The sequence below is a fragment of the Orcinus orca genome, chromosome 19 (genome assembly GCF_937001465.1).
Source record: "Orcinus orca chromosome 19, mOrcOrc1.1, whole genome shotgun sequence".
In the NCBI taxonomy this organism is placed as follows: Eukaryota; Metazoa; Chordata; class Mammalia; order Artiodactyla; family Delphinidae; genus Orcinus; species Orcinus orca.
In genome coordinates, this window is record NC_064577.1 from 45864015 (window position 1) to 45884994 (window position 20980).

The window sequence follows — 20980 nt, forward strand, 5'->3', positions numbered from 1 at the left end:
GATATGCAGACAGCGCTGGGTAAGCACTTAGGAGGATGCCACCGATGGGAAGGGGGAGAGGAGCAGGGGAGCAACTGCTAGGGCTGGGCACAGCCAACAGCACGCGCAAAAGTCTGGTGGTTCTCCAAGTGTGTTCCCAGACTAGTAGCATCAGCATTACCTGGGCACTTGCTGAAATTCTAATTCTCGGGCCCCACTCTTGACCTACCAAGCAGAAACTCTGGGAGTAGGGACCAGCAATCTGTTTTATTAAGTCCTGCGGGTGATTCTGACATACCGTAGAGTTCGGTAACCACGGCTCTAGTTGAGGTCTGAGGATGCCTAGGATACGAGGGAGAAGAGAGAGGAACCAAGGCTTTGTGAAGGGCCTCAGATGCCAGTCAAAGGAGTTAGACTTTGCCCCGTAGGTGCGGCCTCCATGGTTTTTAAGCTGTGCTTGTGGCACTTAGACAATCTCTCCCAACTCGGCGTTTCTGGGAGCTCTAGCATTCTCTGCTTGCACGAGGGCGGAGAGCCAGCTGATTTCTGCGGGGCTGAGTCCCCCACCCCCACCCCAGGCTGCGAGCCAGAGAGAGGTCGGCTGCAGACCTCTCTGCCCCCTGGTTCCATGGGCTTGCCGTCCAGGAGGAGGTGAGCACACGCAGAAGCTGGGGCACTGACCAAGACGGGGAAGGGACAACCCGGGAAGCGGACCCGGCACGAAAGGCCAGCAAACCGCCCGACGCGCTGCGCAGCGGGTGCCAACAGCTCTGTAGGCCCAGGCTCCGCCCCTGGCCCACCGGGCGCGGCGTTTCGGGCCTTTGGGCCCCGCCCCCCGCCCCGCCCCGGCGCGCGCCAGGCGCTCCTCCCTTGAGGGAAGCCGTCTCTGCCCGCGCCCGTGCGCGCGCCCGCGGCCGGGTTGCAGGGCTGGGCGCGCGCCCCTCGTCCCGGGCAGGAAGATGGTGGCGAGCGTGCGGGTGCAGAAGCTTGTGCGGCGCTACAAGCTGGCGATTGCCACGGCGCTGGCCATTCTGCTGCTGCAGGGCCTGGTGGTGTGGAGCTTCAGCGTCCTGGAGGACGACGAGCCGGGCGAGGTGCTCCGACGGCCGGGCGGGCAGGCGGGCAGGCCGGGCGCGGGGGCGCGCGGGGTCCTGGCGGTGATGCGGGCGGCCCCGGCCGGGGAAGTGGGGCAGTGGCCGTTTGCGTGTCGCGCGCGGGCGGCTGCCTGGCTCGGGGCCTCGGACCCCTGTGGCTCGGTTCACAGGCGGGCCCGGGGGCCTACGCGCGGGGGCTGTGCGTGACCCGGAGGACCGGGCCGCGGGCCGGCAGGGGCGCGGGGCGGGAGGAGGGGGTCGTGGTGGGGTGGTCTGCACCCCGGGGAGCAGTGAAGGTCAGGCGCGGGTGCGGGGGAAGCGGGGCCGGGAGGCGGGGCTGGGCCCGAGCCTGCTCGGAGGTGGGGAACCCCAGGCCAAACTTTCTGAAGTTGGGAGGGGGCGGGAGTGTGCGCGCCGTGGGCGGAGGACTGGGGCCAGGGGACCCCGAGCAACCGCGCCCAGCCGCCCCTCAGGGGCAGTAGCCAGTGAAGAAGTGGAGCCTGGGGGTGGAACTCAGTGTGGCAACTGAGGAGAGGGAGAGTGACCCCGAGGGAGAGAACTGGAGTGTCCCTGAGACGTGGCTTCCTCAGCCGAGGGTCTGAAGAACCTGCATGGGTCTTCAGGAGAGGATGGCGGGGGAATTGAGCTGCTGAGGGGGCCCCAGGACATTAGGGAATCGGGGACTCGCCCCCTCTGACTCTAAGGGAATGGGGACAGCAGCAGCTGGTTTAGCAGAACCCCAGGCCCTGGAGCAGGGGCACACCCTGCTTAATCCCCAGGTCCTTGCTCTGAGGGTCTCACTCACTCATGGCTGATGTGGTTTCAGCTGGAGGCCCAGACATGCCTTCCCCAGTGTGGTCAGGAGGGTCCAGTGGTGTCTGAGACCATCGTGGAAGGTTGGCGAGGATAGGCCAAACCCTGGCCCTAAGCTGTGGGCCAGATGACAGGGCTTCCCTGCCCCCACCCCTTGGTTCTCGAGCCTCTAGGGCTCTGAGTCAGACACTCTACTTGCCCCGTCCTCTTGGGCCTCTCCACCTGGCAGGGTGAAGGCCAAGGGAGCCCTGATGTCCTCTTCCCCTTCCTGCATGTGGGCATCTGGAAGGCCTGGTGTGGAGACTGGGAGAATTGCTGCTTTCGCCTGTTTTGGGGAGAACCAAGAGACTAGGTTGGTGAAGGGAGCTGGGACAGAGTCACATGAGACCATAACTCCAAAAGGAGCTGAGGTTGGGGTTGGGGGAGGCTGGCTCTGTGACATCCGAAGGGCGTGAGCTTGTTCTTTGTGGTCCAGTAAGTAGCAGGAAGGGGAAGAGAGTGTATGAAGATTTTTTGGGCAGATGAGACATTCTAAGATGGAAAGGGCTGCCAGGGAGTTAGGGACCCTCTGACCCTGGAATATGTGAGCAGAGGCCAGTGAGCACTCTGGCGAGGGGCATGGCAGAGCATCAGAGGCTTCCCAGAGACGAACCTCTGGATGGGATGAGAGATTGTCCAGGCCTCAAGGCCCTTGCTGCCCTACCTCCAGCCTGGGGTGGAGAACTGGTGAAGTAGAGTGCTTGCGATCCTGCCTCCCCACCCCTCCTCCAGCTTCCTAGCAGAACCTGATAGGGGAATCCCTGGACTAGAATGGGGGAAAGATCCTTGATGACCTAAAGGCTGTGTAGTCCAAGCAGCCCTTGGGGCTTGGGCCCCTTCAGCAGCCACCTCAGTTGGACCATGCCACTTCACCATCCTGTGTCCTATTCCAGCACTGCTACTGGTAAGTGGTGTGACCCCTGGCAAATCGCCTAACCTCTTTTGCATCCTCATCAGTATCCGCGCCCCAAGGTTGGGGGCAATAATAGCATCTCTCTCGGTGGGTGATACCTGTGAAGTATTTGCAGGAGTTGCTGGCCCATGCTAAATCATCAGTAAATAACTCTTATTATTATTTCAGTACTGCACAGTGGTAACAGGGATTCATTCATTCAGTCAGTCATTCAACAAATATTTATTAAGTCCTCCTTCATACCAGGCACTGTGCTAATACTGGGGATACAGAAATAAATACAACAGACGAGGTCTCAGCCCTCCGTGGGCAGACAGGGAGAGACTGACAGTGAAAAGGAAACAATAACAAGAGGGCTGGTTTAGATAGGTGGTTGGGGAAGGCTTCTGCAGGAATTGGCCTGTGAGTTGAAAGACCCAGTCAGCCTGGGGAAGAGGTAGGCAGAGTTCAGGAAGAAGGCCCTGAGGAGAATGGGCTTAGCTGGATGGCTTCAAGGAATGGAAAGGAGGGTGTGGTGCGATCCCGGGAAGAAGGTTCAAGAGTTAGTCCAGGGCACATCCTAGAGACCGCAGTGAGGGGCTGGGGTTTTATTCTAAGTGGCTCTAAACTAAAGGGGTCTAAGCAGCGATGGGTGAGATGTGCATTTAAGAGGCACACTCTGCCCATCTGTGAGGGCTAGACTGGAGACCAGAGATGGCCATTAACATCCTAAGAGCCATTTTATGGTTTTCAAAGCTTTTACAAACATTGTCTCACCGCTTACTTTATGTACACATTTAGTTTTATTGTAACAAAGCAACTTGTACACTTTTTTTTTTTTTAATTTATTTTTGGCTGTGTTGGGTCTTCGTTTCTGTGCGAGGGCTTTCTCTAGTTGCGGCAAGTGGGGGCCACTCTTCATGGTGGTGTGCGGGCCTCTCACTATCGCGGCCTCTCTTGTTGCGGAGCACAGGCTCCAGACGCGCAGGCTCAGTAGTTGTGGCTCACGGGCCCGGTTGTTCCGTGGCATGTGGGATCTTCCCAGACCAGGGCTCAAACCCGTGTCCCCTGCATTGGCAGGCGGATTCTCAACCACTGCGCCACCAGGGAAGCCCACAACCTGTACACTTTTAACGTTTAAAACCGAGCATCATCTTTCCTTTCCAGTGAAACAAAAAGAAAAATTTAAAAATAAACAGGAACAGGGCTTCCCTGGTGGCGCAGTGGTTGGGGGTCCGCCTGCCGATGCGGGGGACGCGGGTTGGTGCCCCGGTCCGGGAGGATCCCGCATGCCGCGGAGCGGCTGGGCCCATGAGCCATGGCCGCTGAGCCTGCGCGTCCGGAGCCTGTGCTCCGCGACGGGAGAGGCCGCGGCGGTGGAGAGGCCCGCGTACCAAAAATAAATAAATAAATAAACAGGAACAAAATTACAATAGAGAATGTCAATTGCAAATAAGATCCTACAGGTTCTGCTGATTCTCCCATCCAGTGGCAGGGCTCAAGTCATCATTAGGAGAGAATTTTATTTTAAAAGTGTCATCTTAAACTGCGAGGATGTCCGTTAAACATCACAATTAAACATGCCAAAGGAGAAGCCATGTTGTCAAAATGCCCACTTAACCCACCCAAACATCTCAAACCCACCCTTTGCTGACCTTCTATAACCCCATTTTTTAAAGTTTTTGTTTCCTTTTTCTAAACAAGAGAAAGTAGACAGATACACGTTGGTAAATGCTATCTGTCCATATTCACATAGAGACACAGTGTAATCTCTGAGCCCAGTATACAGAGAAAGGAGGAAAAAAGCTAGAATTCTATGCACTACGACACAGGGGCCTAGCCCCCTCCAGCTTCCAGCAGAGCTAAGGGAGCAGAAGGTTTTTCTTTTTTCCCACAGAGCATGGTGGTGTTGATTCCATAAAGTTTTTGTTGAGACAGGAAGGGATAAAAATGAATTTGGAACAGAAAGGGGTAGAGATTCTTTTCCCACTGAATTCTGCTCAAGGTATTTCCCCCCAAAATAAGTTGTGAGCCATGGTATAAAAGAGAAAAGAGACCTCAAAAACAGGGCAACTGAACACAAGAGGAGAAGGAGGGAAAAAAAAAAAAAAGACTGCAACTTGCTCCCAGGGACTGGAGAAAATTAAAAAAGGAAGGTTGGAATCCACCAGTGTTCCATTAGTCATCTTCTCCTTCATCTTCCTCTCCTTCCTCCCCCTCATCATCATCTGCATCTTCTTCTCCTTCATCCTCATCCCCTTCTTCATCAATATCTTCCAATCCTTCTTCCTCTTCATCATCATCATCTTCTCCTTCCCCTTCCTCGTCATCCGTGTCCGGAACCAAGTAGTACTGTAATGGATTTGGCCAAGTATCATCTTTGACGACCTCTCCTAACTCATCTGCACCTTTCCGGATTTCCATTTGATTTCAGTGGACTTTGAAGATGGATCACCACTCTCATTCAGATGAAATTCTTTGGAGAGAACTTTATTTTCAAAGTAAGGGTTTTCATCAAAATAAAAATCTATTCTGTAACCTGATTTAATATCTTCAAATTCTGTCACTTCGACTCTTGTCAAATAATGCAGCGCCTCTTCATCCTCCTCCCCGAGCAGTGCAGACACTTGTGGGTGGTTGACAAATGTTGTTACCCCCAAATTTGGGATTTTGGCGATCAATTCCGACCTCTTCTGAAAAAATGGTTGGCGGAGTTTGTTATATTTCTGTTCTACGTTCAAAATCTCCTCACTGGCTTGTTCGTTAAGTCTGTCTATTTCATTTTGTACTTCATCAATATGTTCAGTTGCTTCTTGCTGTTCTTTTTGGAGGGGAGGCGGCGGCGGGCGGGCAGGCCGCTCTGCTCCCTCACTCATGCTCCGCGCTCCAGCTCGCTGCTCCGTCCCTCACCGCTTACTTTAAGCGCTCTGAGAAGTCCAAGGTGGTGGGGTGTGGGATAAGCATTGCTGTATTCTCTGTCTCCATGGCCCAGAGAAGGATTCCAAGGAGAAGCTGCAGAGTCAGGAAATGTCAGAGGACTTTGAATTCCTCCTCAGTGGGGAGAGGGGGCCTCGGAGGCCAGACTGCCTCCAGGCAGGTGTCTCAGGGCCAGTCCCCATCCTCAGTAATTAGAGGGGACTCTGACCTCAGTGGCGACCGGGGGCAGCTCCTCTAGGGGCACAAATATGGGCCCTGCTGCTGCACATATAGACATTCTTGGGGTGTTTATATGTGGTGGGGGCTGGCTGCCCACCAGGAGCCCCCCTCCCAGTTCTCACTGCGGCCTTCTGGTCTCCCAGCCCCCTCTGGGATTGTTCTTCTCAGGGTCAGCCAGCTCCCTGCTGCAGTGCAGGGCGCCAACATGCCCGTCTCCTCCCACATCCTATCCCCCACCACAGCGAGCCTGGCCCTGTGCCCTGCCGCCCTGACCAGCGTCCTCACTCGCTGATACTGACTTCCGTCTTGAGAGCCCATAGCTCCTCTGCCATGTCCACCCACCTAAGCTTGAGAATGTCTTCCTCTGACCACTGTGTGGCCAGGTCCGACATCACCAGGTTGATGTACGCTCAGTTCAGTGGGGCTGCAGCCACCTTTCCTGAGGGCTTTCCAGCCCAGGGTGCCCTCCCCAATGTGGGTAACAGATTGGGATCTGCTGCCTCCCCCCCACCTGCCCTCCCCTTTGCAGATATCTCTTCTCAGATGGAGATAGACACGCCTGGCTCTCACTGGGCACCTCCCAAGAGGGCTGGTTGCGGTGCCAGGGTAGGGGTGGGGCCCTAGCCCTAAGGCAGTTGCCGTGCTCTGACAGAGGAGGAGAGGGAGGTCCTAGGGAGGGGAGGGACAGGGAAAACTCAAACCGATGGTCCAAAGTATCTGAAGGCCTTTGCTTCTCTCCTAACTACACTTTTGTCTCCTATTCTCTTTCCATTAATAATAATAGTAAGGATGACAGCATTTACTGAATGCTGAGCCAGTGCCCAGAGCTTTTCATTCATTCACTCATTCGTAAATTCATTCATTCAACAAATATTTATTGAGGGAATTCCCTGGTGGTCCAGTGGTTAGGACTCTGCACTTCCACTGCTGAGGGCACGGGTTTGATCCCTGGTAGGGGAGCTAGGATCCCACAAGCTGCACGGCACGGCCAAAAACTTTTTAAAAAGAAAATATACATATATATATATATCGTGTCTCCCATTGCCAGACATTCTTCTGGGCTCTAGGAATACATCACTGAACAAAGCAACAAACAGCTTTGTCCTCATGGACATTACATTCTTGTAAGGGGAGAGACACAGAATAACACGATATACATTTATACATGTAAATACATTATAGGATGAGAGAAGGTAATAAGTGCTATGGGAGAAGCAAAGTGGAGGCTGAGGGAGAGCTGGAGTTTTAAATACAGTGGACAGGGTGGCCTTCCTGAGAAGATGCCACCTGAGCAAGGAATTGGAGGCAGGGGCTGTGGGGACATCTAGGGGAGAGCATTCCAGGCACAGGGGACAGTGAATCCAGGTGGGCTGGAGGGACGCTGAGAAGGCCATCAAGGCCGGAGAGTGAGCATGAGAGGGTGGTGGGTGAGGTCAGGAAGGGTGGAGCAGAGGTGAGGGAGCCAGACACAGCTCGCGTAGCCTTTGTCGGTTCACGGGCTTTGTCCTCAGAGGGGGAACCATGGGTGGTTTCAGGCAGAGGAGTGGGGACCTGGGACCTGTTTTAAAGGAAACACTGGCTGCTGTGATGAGAGTGGACTATAGGAGGCCAGAGTAAGAGCAGGGGGCTTCTGGGCAGGGGTGGTAACGATGGAGGCCGTGAGAAGCGGTCCAATTCTGGATGTACTTTGAAGGGAGCCCCAACAGGAGGTACTGATGATGGAGTGTGAGGGAAACAAGAGTCGAAGTGACGCCCCTAAGTTTTGGGCCTGAGAGACTTGAAGGATGGAGAGGTCATTAACTGATATGGGGAAGACTGAAGAAGGAGCCTACTGGGGGAAGATCAGAAGTTCGCTTTGGGGTTTGTGGGTTGACAGGTCTATCGAGCTCCCAAGGGAGGCATCAAGGAGGCCGACAGTTAGACATTTGAAGGTTCAAGGGAGCGCTCCGGACCAGAGAGAGAAATGTGGGAGTGGATGGAGTTAGGAGACTGAATGAGGTCACCTGGGGACCTAGGACAAGGCAAGGCCCCAGGGTGGCCTTGGGAGATAAGGAAGGGTCGGCCAAGAAGACTGATAAGGAGTGCCCACGGAGGCCACACCAGGGAAACACCAGGAGGGCATCCTGGCAGCGGAGGGAGGGGGGTGCTTCAGAGGCTGTGGTCCAGTGAGTCATGCTGCTGGAAGGCCAGGCCAGAAGAGGACTTGCACAGAGAGTGTTGAGGGAGGAAGGGGACAGCTGGTGGCGCCACCTCTCCAGCTGCACTATTTCATGCTCTGGCTCATTGGACACTCACACTTCCCTCCTGTATGTTAAAGCTGAGGGAACCTGCTCAGAGAAGGTAGGTAACTGTGGGGGAGTGGCAGAGCCGGCCAGGGAGCTCTGGTGACTTCAGAGTAGTCACACAGTGCCCTTCACTCCTCCATCCTTTCCGAGTTTCATCCACCTGACACCCGCCAGACATCCTATGTGCCAGCTACTCCGCCGGGCACTGGGGTAATGGGGCTGAAATGACAGCCTCTCCCCAAGGGGTTGGTTGGGTAGAAGAACGTCCCACCCTGGGGCAAACGGGATGGCTTCACACAAGGAGACTCAGGGCTGGATCTTGAAGGATGGATGGGGTTTGGTCAGGCAGGGAAGTGGGGGGGGGGTGCGTCACAAAAGGGAGAGCTGGGAAGAGGGTGGGTATACACAATTTCGAGTGTGCCTGGGTTTGAGAAGAGGCTGTAGGAGCCGGGAAGCAGGGCTGGAGATATTGAGGCGCAGCATTCCGCTTTCTCTTCGAGAGCCCCTGCCACAAGGAGCAGTGAGCTGCCAGCCTGCAGCTGCAGGTGCCTCAGGCTCTGCCCCAGCCATCCAGCCGTGGCCAGGCACCTCCTGGGCCACCCCCAGCAGTGGCACCGTGGCTCCCATCTCTAGGCTGCCTTTGCCCTGGAGCTTCCCACTAGGTGGTCGAGGCCCTCTCCAAGCCGAGCTGTCGTCTGAAGCTCTTCCTTCCCCCTCTTTGCACAGGTGTCAGGCCGGCTTGGCTATCTGAAGGCTTTCCCTGCTGCTTCCTGCTCCTGCTTCCTCATCTTCCAGAGTGTGACCCCCCCCACCCCCCAGTGAATCCCTTGCACTCTGACTCTCTCTTGGTCTCTGCTTTCCAGAGAACCTGACCAGTAACGGGGTCTCAGATTTCACCTCTGTCCTCCCCACCAGGCAAGACCCCTTTGCTCTGTTGTGGCCTCAGCACTCCCACGCGGAGATACTGTCGTCAGTAGAATGCTTTCCTTCTGAAGAGCACCGTCTCTTCCCAGCCTGGCCCGGGTGGGAGTGCTAGGTGGACACTCTTGTCTGCACGGTCTTTGCATGTTTCTCTTATGATATATGTGGATATTCGTTTTCATAGTTGCTGAAAAAGAAAGTGGTATCTGAATCCAAAGCACAAAAGAGATTCAGTGCCCTGTGATCTGTGTGATCGTGGGGATGTGGGTGCGACGGTGCCTTCGGGAGGATGACATTTCCTCCGCTGGCTGGTCAGGGAGGCCTCCCAGCAGAAGTGCTCTTTGTGCAGAGCCCTCAGGCAAGCAGTACTTTCCTAGATCAAGGGTGGCAGGGGCTTCCAGGCCTGAGGCCCAGCAGGAAGCTGAAGGAGCTGGAGGAGAGTGACTGTCCCAGTGACTTGTGTCCGCCTATCTTTTACAGAAAGGAAGGCAGAAGAAGCCACGGCCGCTAGACCCCGGTGAGGGCTCCAAGGACACAGACAGTTCAGCTGGGCGGCGGGGCGGCGTGGGCAGAAAGCATGGACGCTGGCGGGGCCGTGCTGAGAGCCCCGGCGTGCCCGTGGCCAAGGTGGTACGGGCAGTAACCAGCCGGCACAGAACCAGCCGGCGGATCCCCCCCACCCCGCCCCCAGAGGCCCCAGGCCGCCAGAACCTGAGTGGGGCAGCGGCCGGGGAGGCGCTGGCTGGGGCGGCTGGCTTCCCACATGGAGACACAGGGAGTGTGGAGGGCGCCCCCCAGCCCACAGACAACAGCTTCACGCCCAAGTGCGAGATCGTGGGCAAGGATGCTCTGTCTGCACTGGCCCGGGCCAGCTCCAAGCAGTGCCAGCAGGAGATCGCCAACGTGGTGTGCCTGCACCAGGCCGGGAACCTCATGCCCAAGGCTGTGCCCCGGCACTGCCAGCGGGCTGGTAAGAGACAGGCATGGGCAGAGAGGTGGCAGCCCGGGAGGGGGCATGGCAGGGATCCTCACCTCCATTTCTCAGGGAGGAAAGCTCAGAGGGGCTCACCTTGCTGCCCAGGTTGGGTGACGAGTGTACTAAGTGGCAAAGGTGGAGCTGGGGCCTAGGAGCAGTGGGCTCTAAGTGCAGGGCTCCTCCTTTGGAAGGCAGGCAGCCCCCTCTTCCCATCTTGTCTCCACCCTGTGACCTGTGCCCTGGGGCCAGACCTTACCGATGCCCCTGTTCTCTACTCTCAGGGAAGATGAGCCCCGGCATCCAGTGGGACGATGTTCGGGCCCAGCAGCCTGTGGATGGCCCCCCAGTACGAATCGCCTACATGCTGGTGGTCCACGGCCGCGCCATCCGCCAGCTGAAGCGTCTCCTCAAGGCTGTCTACCACGAGCAGCACTTCTTCTACATCCACGTGGACAAGGTATGTACTGTGGCCGGGGAGACCAAGGGCATCTGCGTAAGTAGAGCAGAGACTCAGCAGGTCATAGACAGACAGTGTCTCTGACCTGCTCGGGTGGCCCAGAGATAGGGGAACAGGGAATGGGGGAGCAGCCAGCACCAGGTGACATGGCGGCTTCAGAGCTGGAGCCCTGGCCTGTGCTCTCTCCATTCTGTGACTCTGGGGTGGGGCGGAGTGGGAAGGTTGTAATGCTGGGGATCCATCTTCCACTGCTGAGTTTCCACCGCCACCTCCCCACTTCCCACAGCGCTCCAACTACCTGCACCGAGAGGTGGTAGAGCTGGCCCGGCAGTATGATAACGTGCGGGTGACGCCCTGGCGCATGGTCACCATCTGGGGCGGAGCCAGCCTGCTGAGGATGTATCTGCGGAGCATGCAGGACCTGCTGGAGGTGCCCGACTGGGCCTGGGACTTCTTCATCAACCTCAGTGCCACTGACTACCCGACCAGGTGTGGGGTGGTGCTATGAGCCCTGCAGATGGGAGGGGGGCACGTCGAGGCATTCGGGGTTCAAGGGTCCTGATGGACTCCTTCCCGCCCCCAAGCCTCATTCTGGGATCTGCATAGCTCAGACGTGGCCCCTTGGCCCTAGCAATGTTTTAGAGGAGGAGCTGGTGAAAGATGATGTGAGGATTGAGAGTGACAAGAGGTGGGGAGGAGGAGGACCCAGAGGTCTGTACTGGGGGTCATGGGTCAGACAGCAAGGGGTAGAAGAAGGATGGGGTGGTCTTCCTCAGGGGCCTCAGATGCCTACCACCCCAGAGCACCAACCTGGAGTAGGTCACTTGGTCAGGACGACTCTCAGTGAGAAAGGAAGGGGCCAAGGAGTAAAGTCACTCTCACACACGCTCCCCACATCCCATTTCCTCTCCAGGACCAACGAGGAGCTGGTAGCTTTCCTGTCCAAGAACCGGGACAAGAATTTCCTCAAGTCGCATGGCCGGGACAACTCCAGGTGAGGGGCCGGGGGAGGAGGCCCTGGTCCTGGGGTCTTGCCACAAGCCCTCCCACACAGGGGGGCTCTGTGGCCCCAGCCTTGGGTTGCAAAACCTCCAAACCAATCACAGATTAAGGAGGATGAGAGCCTGGATCCCACCCTGCAAAACCCTCAGCCACGGGCCCATCTGCCTCCCACAGGTTCATCAAGAAACAGGGCCTGGACCGGCTCTTCCATGAGTGCGATTCGCACATGTGGCGTCTGGGCGAGCGGCAGATCCCAGCGGGCATCGTGGTGGATGGCGGCTCTGACTGGTTCGTGCTAACGCGCAGCTTCGTGGAGTATGTGGTGTACACAGACGACCCGCTTGTGGCCCAGCTACGTCAGTTCTACACGTACACGCTGCTCCCAGCCGAGGTGGGTGACCGGGCCCGCACCCAGGCCAAGAGGGTGCGCGGTGCGTGCCCCAGCTCACCCTCCACCCTGCCTTGTCGCCCGCAGTCCTTCTTCCACACGGTGCTGGAGAACAGCCCAGCCTGCGAGAGCCTCGTGGACAACAACCTGCGGGTCACCAACTGGAACCGCAAGCTGGGCTGCAAGTGTCAGTACAAGCACATCGTGGACTGGTGCGGCTGCTCCCCTAACGACTTCCAGCCGCAGGACTTCCTACGGCTGCAGGTGCTGCCCTGTGACCCCCAAGCCCTGCCCCTTGATAGGGCCTCACCCCAGCTTTCGCCAGGTGCTTTCCAGTCAGAAATGATCCACGGTGGTCCAACCAGAGAATCTGGGGGCCCCTCGCTGGGAGCAGCCCTCAGGGGTCGGGGGCTACACTGGCAGCAGGAAAGGCCCTGGGAGGCTGATCTCCAGGCAGTGCCGGGAAGGGCGGCTCCCCTGCTGTGCTCTCTGGGACCTCCAGACCCCTTCACCCTCCTTGCCTCTCTCGCTCCAGCAAGTCTCCAGACCCACCTTCTTCGCCCGGAAGTTTGAGTCGACTGTGAACCAGGAGGTATTGGAAATCCTGGACTTCCACCTATATGGCAGCTACCCCCCTGGCACTCCAGCCCTCAAGGCCTACTGGGAGAGCACCTATGACGTGGCCGATGGCCCCAGTGGGCTCAGTGATGTCATGCTCACTGCTTACACCGCTTTCGCCCGCCTCAGCCTGCGCCACGCCGCCACCGCTGCATCCCCGCTGGCCAACCCACTCTGCAGGTGAGACCTCCTTCTGACATTTTGCAGACCCCCAGTGTGTAGTGCCCTACGAGGAGGCCAATCAGAAAGAGACAGCCCCTGCCGCCAGGGAGCCCCCAGTCTGAGGCAGGGAAAAACGCAAACAAAACAAAGGGGGCAAAAGCCAGGCATATAGGATCTGTGGGTATGAGATCTGGGGCAAAGAAAGCACCTGGGGATGGGACACCCCAGAGCCCCCTCCCTGGGACTCCAGGCCAAGCCAGGTGTGCTGATGGCATCTCCCTTTCTCCCTGCTGGAACCTTCTTAGGTTTGAGCCCAGGGGCTTGCCGTCCAGCGTGCACCTGTATTTCTATGACGACCATTTCCAGGGCTACTTGGTGACGCAGGCGGTGCAGCCCTCAGCCCAGGGGCCGGCAGAGACGCTTGAGATGTGGCTGATGCCCCAGGGGTCGCTGAAGCTGTTGGGGCGCAGTGACCAGGCCAGCCGGCTCCAGAGTTTGGAGGTGGGACAGGTCCTCCCCTTGCCTTCTCCTGTCCCCCAGCAAGACTCGGGGTAGTGGGGAGAGAGGGACAGACACTAAGGGAGGGCTAAGGACTGGGTTAGGCCTTTCAGAAATGGATTCACGGGTCTTCTTTCCCAGTGATGGCAGCCTTGGGATGCACAGAGGACATGCAGTCAGCAGGGAGGGGCTTTGGTTCCACTACAATGCAAGCCCAGTCTTCTAAACTCCAGGGATTTTCTGCTAAAGGGACTTGGACATTCCAGTCGGGCCAGAAGATTAGGCTTTTGAGGGTCTCCTTAGCGTGGGGGTGGTCTCTGGGCAGGGCTTCGAACCTCATCTCTGTCTTACTGCCCCCAAAACTTCAGAGCAGGTCAGAACAGGAGCCTAGAATGAATCTCAGAGCTTAGTAAAGAAATCCTAGTCTGAGCCCATCGTTTTGCAGATAGGGAAACAGGACCAGAAAGAGACAGTGACTGGCCTGAGGTCACACAGGAATTAGAGGTAGCAGCAGGTAGAGAGGACTTTACCCCGGCTCCTGCCCAGCTGCCTCCTTTCCTACAGGTTGGCACCGAGTGGGACCCCAAAGAGCGTCTTTTCCGGAATTTTGGGGGGTTGCTGGGGCCGCTGGACGAGCCTGTGGCCATGCAGCGCTGGGCCCGAGGCCCCAACCTCACAGCCACTGTGGTGTGGATCGATCCCACCTACGTGGTGGCTACATCTTACGACATCGTGGTAGACGCGGAAACCGAGGTCACGCAGTACAAGCCCCCACTGAGCCGGCCCCTGCGGCCAGGGGCCTGGACTGTTCGACTGCTTCAGTTCTGGGAACCCCTGGGTGAGACCCGCTTCCTCGTGCTGCCCTTGACCTTCAACCGCAAACTACCTCTCAGGAAAGGTAAGGATCTAGTTCCCAAATGATGCCCAGGAGCCAGGCTGAATAGGATTTGCCAGAAGGCGACCCCAAGAAGCTGACCATCGAGTAGGGGAAGGGGACATGTCGTGGCCTTGATCATTCATCCGTAAGCATCCCAGGGCCTTGCACTATGGTATGGTGCTTCGGAGGCCGACTTGGCTCTAGAACACAGCTCTGACACTTTAATTGGGCTTTTATCCTTGGCAAATTACTTGGCCTTCCTGAGCCTCAGTCTTATTACATGTAAAGTGAGAGTAATACAACTGTTAGACACCTCCTGGGTGCATGGAACACAGATCCACTCAAACTAGCTCCAGTGAAAAAGGGGAAATTATTGGAAAAATGCAGAGCTCTCCCCCACGGAACCCAGGAAATGACTCAGGTCCCACTGGGACCTAGAGGTGCTTTCTGTCTCTCTGGGGCCACCTTGTCCCTCATCCTGTGCTCTGTGTATCAGCCTCAGGCTCTGGTTTCTCAGTATATTGATACATGGCCTCTCAGTGCAACAGAGACTGACCAGGGCCTCTTGGTCTACAAGTTCCACATTCGTAGGACAGCAAATCTGATTGGCCATCCTCCCAGTCCATTGGTAGCCAGGTGGGCAGGGTCACATGGCCCTCCACCCACTTGGCTAAGGATAAGAGAGCAGACTCTGAACACAGGCATAGGCTGCAGCTTCCTGCAAGGGGGCCCTAATACAAGTAACTACCCCCTGGGAGATATTAGGAATGAGTATGTGGGTAAAAGTGGCTGGTATATAGTAGGCGCTCAATAAGTAGGTAGATGTTTCCTTCTTCCAGCCACATCCTATCACAGAGAAGGTGGGTCAGAGCAGAGGTAACCCAGAGGAGGATGGGGTGCTGGGGTGGGGCAGCGGCTGAGGCGGGTCAGAACAGGCAAGCTGCGGCCTGCTCTCCTAGGACTCATAGCCTGATGGAGGAGACGGGGCGGGGGAGGCAAGCTTGACAGCAGGAGGGCACTGGAGCTGAGCCTTGAAGGAGCTGGATTTTTATAGACGGAGAAGGGTATTCTAAACTGAGGGGACAAAGTTAGCAGGTGTCTGGTGCGTGAGGGGAACAGAGGGTGGAGGGGAGTAGGATGCCAGGGGGTGGTGGGAAGGAAGGCTGGCAAAGTAAGCAGGGCGCCACAGCTGGAGGGCCTGAGTACTAGGCTTCTGAGGGCTCTGGGAACCACTAGAGGTGGTTGAGAAGGGGCATGGGTGACACAAACCAGACGATTACCAGAAAGTAACCTTACTTTCTAAGGTGCCTTGAACCCACTGTTTTATTTAACCCTCAAGTCAGGAATTCAGGGATCACTGTCTTGATTTTATAAAACTAAGTTTTACAGGCACAGAAAATTATGTGGATTAGCCCAAAGTCACTCAGCAAGATGCAACTCTACCACTGAGTTGCAGCAGGAACTGGGGTGCCCAGACCTGACTCCCAGGGTCTGGCCTTCATGGAATCATTTGGGCGGGGCATGCTTACTCCTGCTCTGTACCCCCAGATGATGCCAGCTGGCTGCACGCTGGGCCACCCCACAACGAGTATATGGAGCAGAGTTTCCAGGGACTCAGTGGCATCCTGAACCTGCCTCAGCCAGAGCCCGCAGAGGAGGCCGCCCGGCTGCACGCGGAGCTCACGGGCCCTGCGCTGGAGGCCTGGACAGATGGGGAACTAGGTGGCTTCTGGTCTGTGGCCGGACTGTGTGCCATGGGCCCCTCTACCTGTTCCTCCCTGGAGCTCTGCAGACTGACCAGCTGGAGCTCTCTGTTCCCCGACCCCAAATCAGAGCTGGGGCCTGTCAAACCAGATGGACGACTCAGGTAGCAGGGTCCCAGCCAGCGCCTCCGGAGGACCCGGGGAATTGCACCTTACAGACGATGGAGGGATGTCCCCTTCATATGCAAGAACCAGAGGCCCAGGCAGTAGACCCGTGTCAGCCATCAAGAACTGTAGACGGCAGGGAAGGTGGGCTTAGTATTTACCACCACAAATGGCTCTGCTGGGGACCAGGATGTTGGCAGGAACATGGGGTGAAGGGCTTCAGCTTCCACAGCCCACTCTTCCTCACCTTCCCCTCTAATTTTTTTTTTTTTTTTTTTTTAAAGAAAAATGGGTAGTGGGGGGATGAACTGGAAACAAAAGATGTGCAATAGGGCTCAGAGCAGCCCCAGGAAGTGGGCCATGGCTCTGGGGAGCAGGGGCCTGACGAGCCCATCTGCTGCTGCTCTGGAGGGGGCTGGGCCTGCCTCGCTCTCCAGGGCTTCATCCCCCAGCCTTGGCCTGTGCTGCTAACTGCTGAGGCTCTGCAGGGGTCCAAGTGCTATGCCAGGCTCTGAGGCCTGGAGAACAGGTGATTTAGGGGAGCACTGCAGAGCTGGAATCTAATGGGTCAGCCTCTCCTCTTATAGCCAGGGGACCATAGAAGAGGGGGTGGGGTTGGCTCTAGGGCTTTCCAGCATCCCCTGCCCCTTGATGGGAAAGCAGGGCACCAGGGCCTACTGAGACCATTGCGGAGTCTCCCAGGTACCCAGAACTGCAAGCAGGGCCTGGGGCGAGCCCTCATGAGCAGCATGGGAAGAAGACTCTGCCAGGGCTCTCAGAAGAACCTGGAGTAGCATTGTGCCTGAAGCTCAGTGTGAAGTCTGAAATATGCAACAGAAGAAATATATCTCTATCTCTCTCAACTGAGCCTCTGTGTTTTTCCTGCTGGGTGTCAGACAGCCATCACTGTTGGGCCCTCTTCTCCTAAAAGTCTTGGCTGGTACTTTGGCAGAAGGCGGAGGTCTCATTCCCCCAGAGTGGGAACAGTTTAGAATCCATCAAAGAGCTAGAAGGGACACAAGAACCCATCTAATCCAGATCCCTCTTTTTCTGAGGGGTAAACAGGCCCAGAGAGGCTCAGAGACTTCCTCATTGTCACCCAGTGAGCCAGCAGGAGACAGTTCTTCAGAGTCCTGACACGGCGCTTCCTCCCTTGCTGCCAGGCCAAGGCAGAGGCTTGCGTCTCCGTCTTTGGAGTCACCAGGGCCCATCCCAGAAGCCCTCGCTGTTTCCTGCCCAGTTCTGAGTTACGGGGCAGCCCCAAGAACGGAGGCAGTCCCAGCCAGGGCCTGGTAGTTACCATTGCCCCATTTACGAACAGGAGCAGTGGCGGCATGGGTTCCTAGCCGCTGCCTTAGGACCTGGGAGGGCCATGTTGGAAAGGTTTGTCCAGCCTCCCTCCATTTCTCAAGCCCTTTCTCCGCTCCCACTTTTCCGCCATTGTCAGCCATGGCTCAGTATCAGTCCTTCACACCTTACTTAGTGTGGGAGCAAAGGTGAAGGCTTCTTAGACCTTTAAAATCACCCTATCAGCCAGTCACGCTGACCCGGTCAGCTCAGCTTGGGAAACAAAGGGCTCAGATCCAGCCCAGGCTGCCACGTGTCAAGTTTTTCAAGTTGCCAGGAGAGGGCACCCCTGACCACCAGTGGCAGCGTTGGCGTTTCGGTTTGTCCAGCCCCTGTGCTGACCTTGCGTGGAGTATCTCATTTCATCCTCACAGCCCTTTGAGGCAGGCAATTTTATTATTTTCCTTTAGCACACCAGGAAACTGAAATGATGAACCCAAAGTCAAAGCTGTTGGTTGGTGGCTGCCGGCTTCAGGTGGAGGCAGGAGGACCCCAACGCCACTCTGTCACTGCATTCTCCTGCTGTCCTAAGGCAGGTAACGAGGAAGGCGCTAACGGCAAGCACTCCAAGGAAATACTGTTTGGGTTCAAGGGCTGAGATGATTGCTTTTTTCTGGCTCCTATTTTATAGAACACCTGAAGTTCTAATCTGGTTCTCTAAAAGTTTTTTGTTTTGTTTTACATCAGCCTTTAGATCGATTAAAAAAAATTAATAACTGTGTTTAGCGTATCAGGCACAGGCAGTAAATATCAGAGCATTTAGACTCTGCTGACTAAGGATTCACAGACCAGCCAGCAGGTTTAACCCAGGCTGTGGCTAAGCAGTTGCTGGGCTAGCACAACTGTTTCCAAAGTCTTATTTTTGGAACTTAGGTGGGACATGCCCTCTGTTTCAGCCCCTGCCACTCCCATCCTACTATACCAGGTCCCAGTCACCTGCTGTGACCATTTTGAGCTTAGCCCAGTGGATGGGGATCCAGACTGAGGGCTATGAGTTAATTGCTCTGAGGTGGCAACCCAACACTGGTGTGGGTTCAGAGGTCCCTCAGGCAATTCTAGTTTGCAGGCTGGCAGGAAAACTAAAGTCCAGCCCCAGCCCCACTGCTCTGGCCGGTTTGTCTTGGCCCCGTGAGTCAGAAGCAATGTGGGACAAGGAGTAGGCTTCATGACTCCATCCTCTCCCCCGTCCAGGTCACTGAGGCAAGTGTGAGTGCAGCTCCTTGGACTGAATTCCTGGCCGGCAGTGTCCCCCACCCTCATCTTTCTGTAGGGTTAGCTCAACCCAGAGGCTTGAGCGTTTTGAGGCTTTGAAATCGTCCCCTGGCTGGGCCCCTGGGGTCAAAATCAGAATAACAGCCAGGCGGAAGTGGGGTGGGGGCGTGCGGCCTGGGCCCCCAGAGCTGCCCAAGAATTCCTTTGAAGGGAGGGGAAGAGCCTGGGGAGAGAGGCTTTTGTATTTTGTGCCTGGTTTCCAGGACAACCAGGGACCCCTCAGTTCCCTTAGAGATGGGAGCAAAGACCAGAGGACAGCTGGCATTTGGAGCCCTGTCACCTGAGCTGATGGGAAGTGGCGGGGGAGGTGGGGTGCAGAGCAGGGCTGGGAGGGGATCGGGACTGAGAGGTGCAGAGATCTGGGCGAGGTGGAGCTCTCCTGGCTGTCTTCTGGGTTTAGCAGAAGCCTAGCCTGTTCCCGCCAACCCCTTCTCCTGCAGGTTGTTGAGGGACCCTCGTGGCTGCCAGGCCTGCAGAGTGGAGCGCCATCTGTGGGACACCAGGTCCTGGCATGGTACTGACCAGGACAAGCAGGGGCAGAAGCTGAGAATCTGGAGAGCTGCTCACAGATACCATGGCTCTGAATGAAGCTGCTCCTCTGGGCCAGGGATCCTGGGTTGAGGGTTGGCCCTGTGGGGATGGTGGGTGGGGCCGGCAGAGGGGCGGAGCCCATCCTGTGGCTGTCTTCAAGGTCATTTAAGGCCAGTGCCCTTTCTTGGCACCGCTCTGCCACTGCTGTTCCCTGTGCAGAGCTCACCGCGGAGAACAGCCTCCTAGGCATAGCTGTGGCCACTGGTGCGTACCCATTGCTGTCCCAAGTTCAGAGTTGGGGCAGATGCACACCTGGCCTCTCAGCAGAGGCCAGAAGTCCAGCTTCTTCATCTATAGGGTCACCTAAAGCAAGCCCCTGGGGAGAATGCTGTGTTTGGCTAGTATATGAACCCTGAGGTCCCTTCCCTGCTGTGTTCTATGATGCTACAGTCTACGACAGCGGAAGAGTCGGCACCAGGAGTTTGACTTCCGACTCAAGCCCTCCCTCTCCTGCCTCCTCAGATCCAGTTTCGAAGGGTGTCTGCCCCGCCACAAGCTCCTTCTCCTCCCCGAGTGTGTCCCTCTGTAAACTCCCTTACACACATCATTCATTCCCTGGGCTGAAGGAAGATAGGATATAGCTGCTCTGTCCTCCCTCACAAATCTCTGCCACAGGGAATTGATGCAGCAGCAAAAAGGGAGCTGCCTGCCCCTGTTCCCCCTGCATGTCAGGCTGATACTAGTCCCAGCCAGGTCACTCCTGCTCAACTTCCGGAGTGGAATTTCAATCTGGGGAGGTGAGACGGGTCCGTGCCTGCCAGGCCCAGGCTGAACCTCTGATGCCTGGTGCCTCTGGTGGGGAGGAGAGTTTCATGCCGGTTTTTATCACGGCCATCCTGTTGTGCTGCTGTACCAGCGAAGCCCCAGGGCTGCCATGTCCTCTGCTCTCTGCTCAGTATGGAAGGGGCCTTTGGATCTACTCTATGGACCCGCATCTTCCAGTGTGGGTTCCCTCTGGACCAAGGAAGTAGTGTGGAAAGGGTTAGCAACATCCTGGCCAGCCTCCTCTCTGGCCATTGTGAAACAGGACCCAGTACTGGGAGCTGCTGGTGATGACAGTGGTCTTTCCAGCTCTCCAAGCAAGGCCCACAGGCTCCTAGCTCCCAGGGGAAAGCCCAGAGCCAACTTCTGTGGGTGGTGACTACCGTACTGTCAGTCCTCTTCCCAGGGATGGGGCACCACATGGGATGCTGGGTACAAAAATCAAAAGAAATCTTCAGACCTGCAGCCTCCCTAGGCTCCAACCCCAACTCTGTGCACTAGACAGGATGGAGAGGTGGGGACAGAAGGTGTTCTTTGACTCTCCCACAAGGGTCATCAGAGCTGGCTGCCAGATTGTGAAAGAATGAGCTAGTGGCCAGAAAGGGGTGGAATTTCTTTATACCCGAGTGCATTTCAGAACTGCTAAGGGTCTGGGCTTTGTGCCTTGGACTGGCGGCGGGAGAGAACAAGATGGGGAGAGGACATGGGGACAAGAAAGGGTTTGGGCTCTGCTCTCTTGCTCGCTGACCCTAAACCCTGAGCTTCACTCTGAGTCATCCTTCATGATCCCCAGGACTGCCCCTCTCCCTGCTTCAGCACCATGGGATGCCCCACCGAGGTCCAGGCAGTGGAAAGGTGCTGAGAGTCGCAGGGGATGCAGGTGAGGGAGGACAGTGGGGGGAGAGGTGTGTACCAGGGCCTAGTGTGGCTAGGGGAAGAAGGCGAGGAAGCCTAGAGAGACTCCTTGGAGAGAAGCGTGTGTT

At 56.7% G+C, this 20980-nt stretch overlaps 1 protein-coding gene and 1 pseudogene across 3 annotated transcripts; one reads left to right on the forward strand and one right to left on the reverse strand.

Moving 5' to 3' along the window:
* Positions 1 to 856: 856 nt before the first annotated feature.
* Positions 857 to 16888, forward strand: XYLT2 (xylosyltransferase 2). Of its 3 annotated transcripts, none has more exons than XM_033410881.2 (12): positions 934 to 1073; positions 9364 to 9537; positions 9660 to 10149; positions 10437 to 10612; positions 10899 to 11101; positions 11526 to 11606; positions 11789 to 12005; positions 12090 to 12266; positions 12538 to 12800; positions 13088 to 13283; positions 13845 to 14178; positions 15706 to 16888. In XM_033410881.2, exons 2-12 carry the CDS (start codon positions 9469 to 9471, stop codon positions 16026 to 16028), a joined length of 2529 nt encoding a protein of 842 aa, XP_033266772.1. In that variant the 5' UTR covers positions 934 to 1073; positions 9364 to 9468; the 3' UTR covers positions 16029 to 16888. The 3 variants fall into 3 exon arrangements, with proteins under 3 accessions (XP_004282668.1, XP_033266772.1, XP_033266771.1); XM_033410880.2 differs by lacking the exon at positions 934 to 1073 and adding an exon at positions 1395 to 2829; XM_004282620.3 differs by lacking the exon at positions 9364 to 9537 and having other exon boundaries at positions 857 to 1073.
* On the reverse strand, positions 4915 to 5907 carry LOC117197742 (protein SET-like; annotated as a pseudogene).
* Positions 16889 to 20980: the final 4092 nt, after the last annotated feature.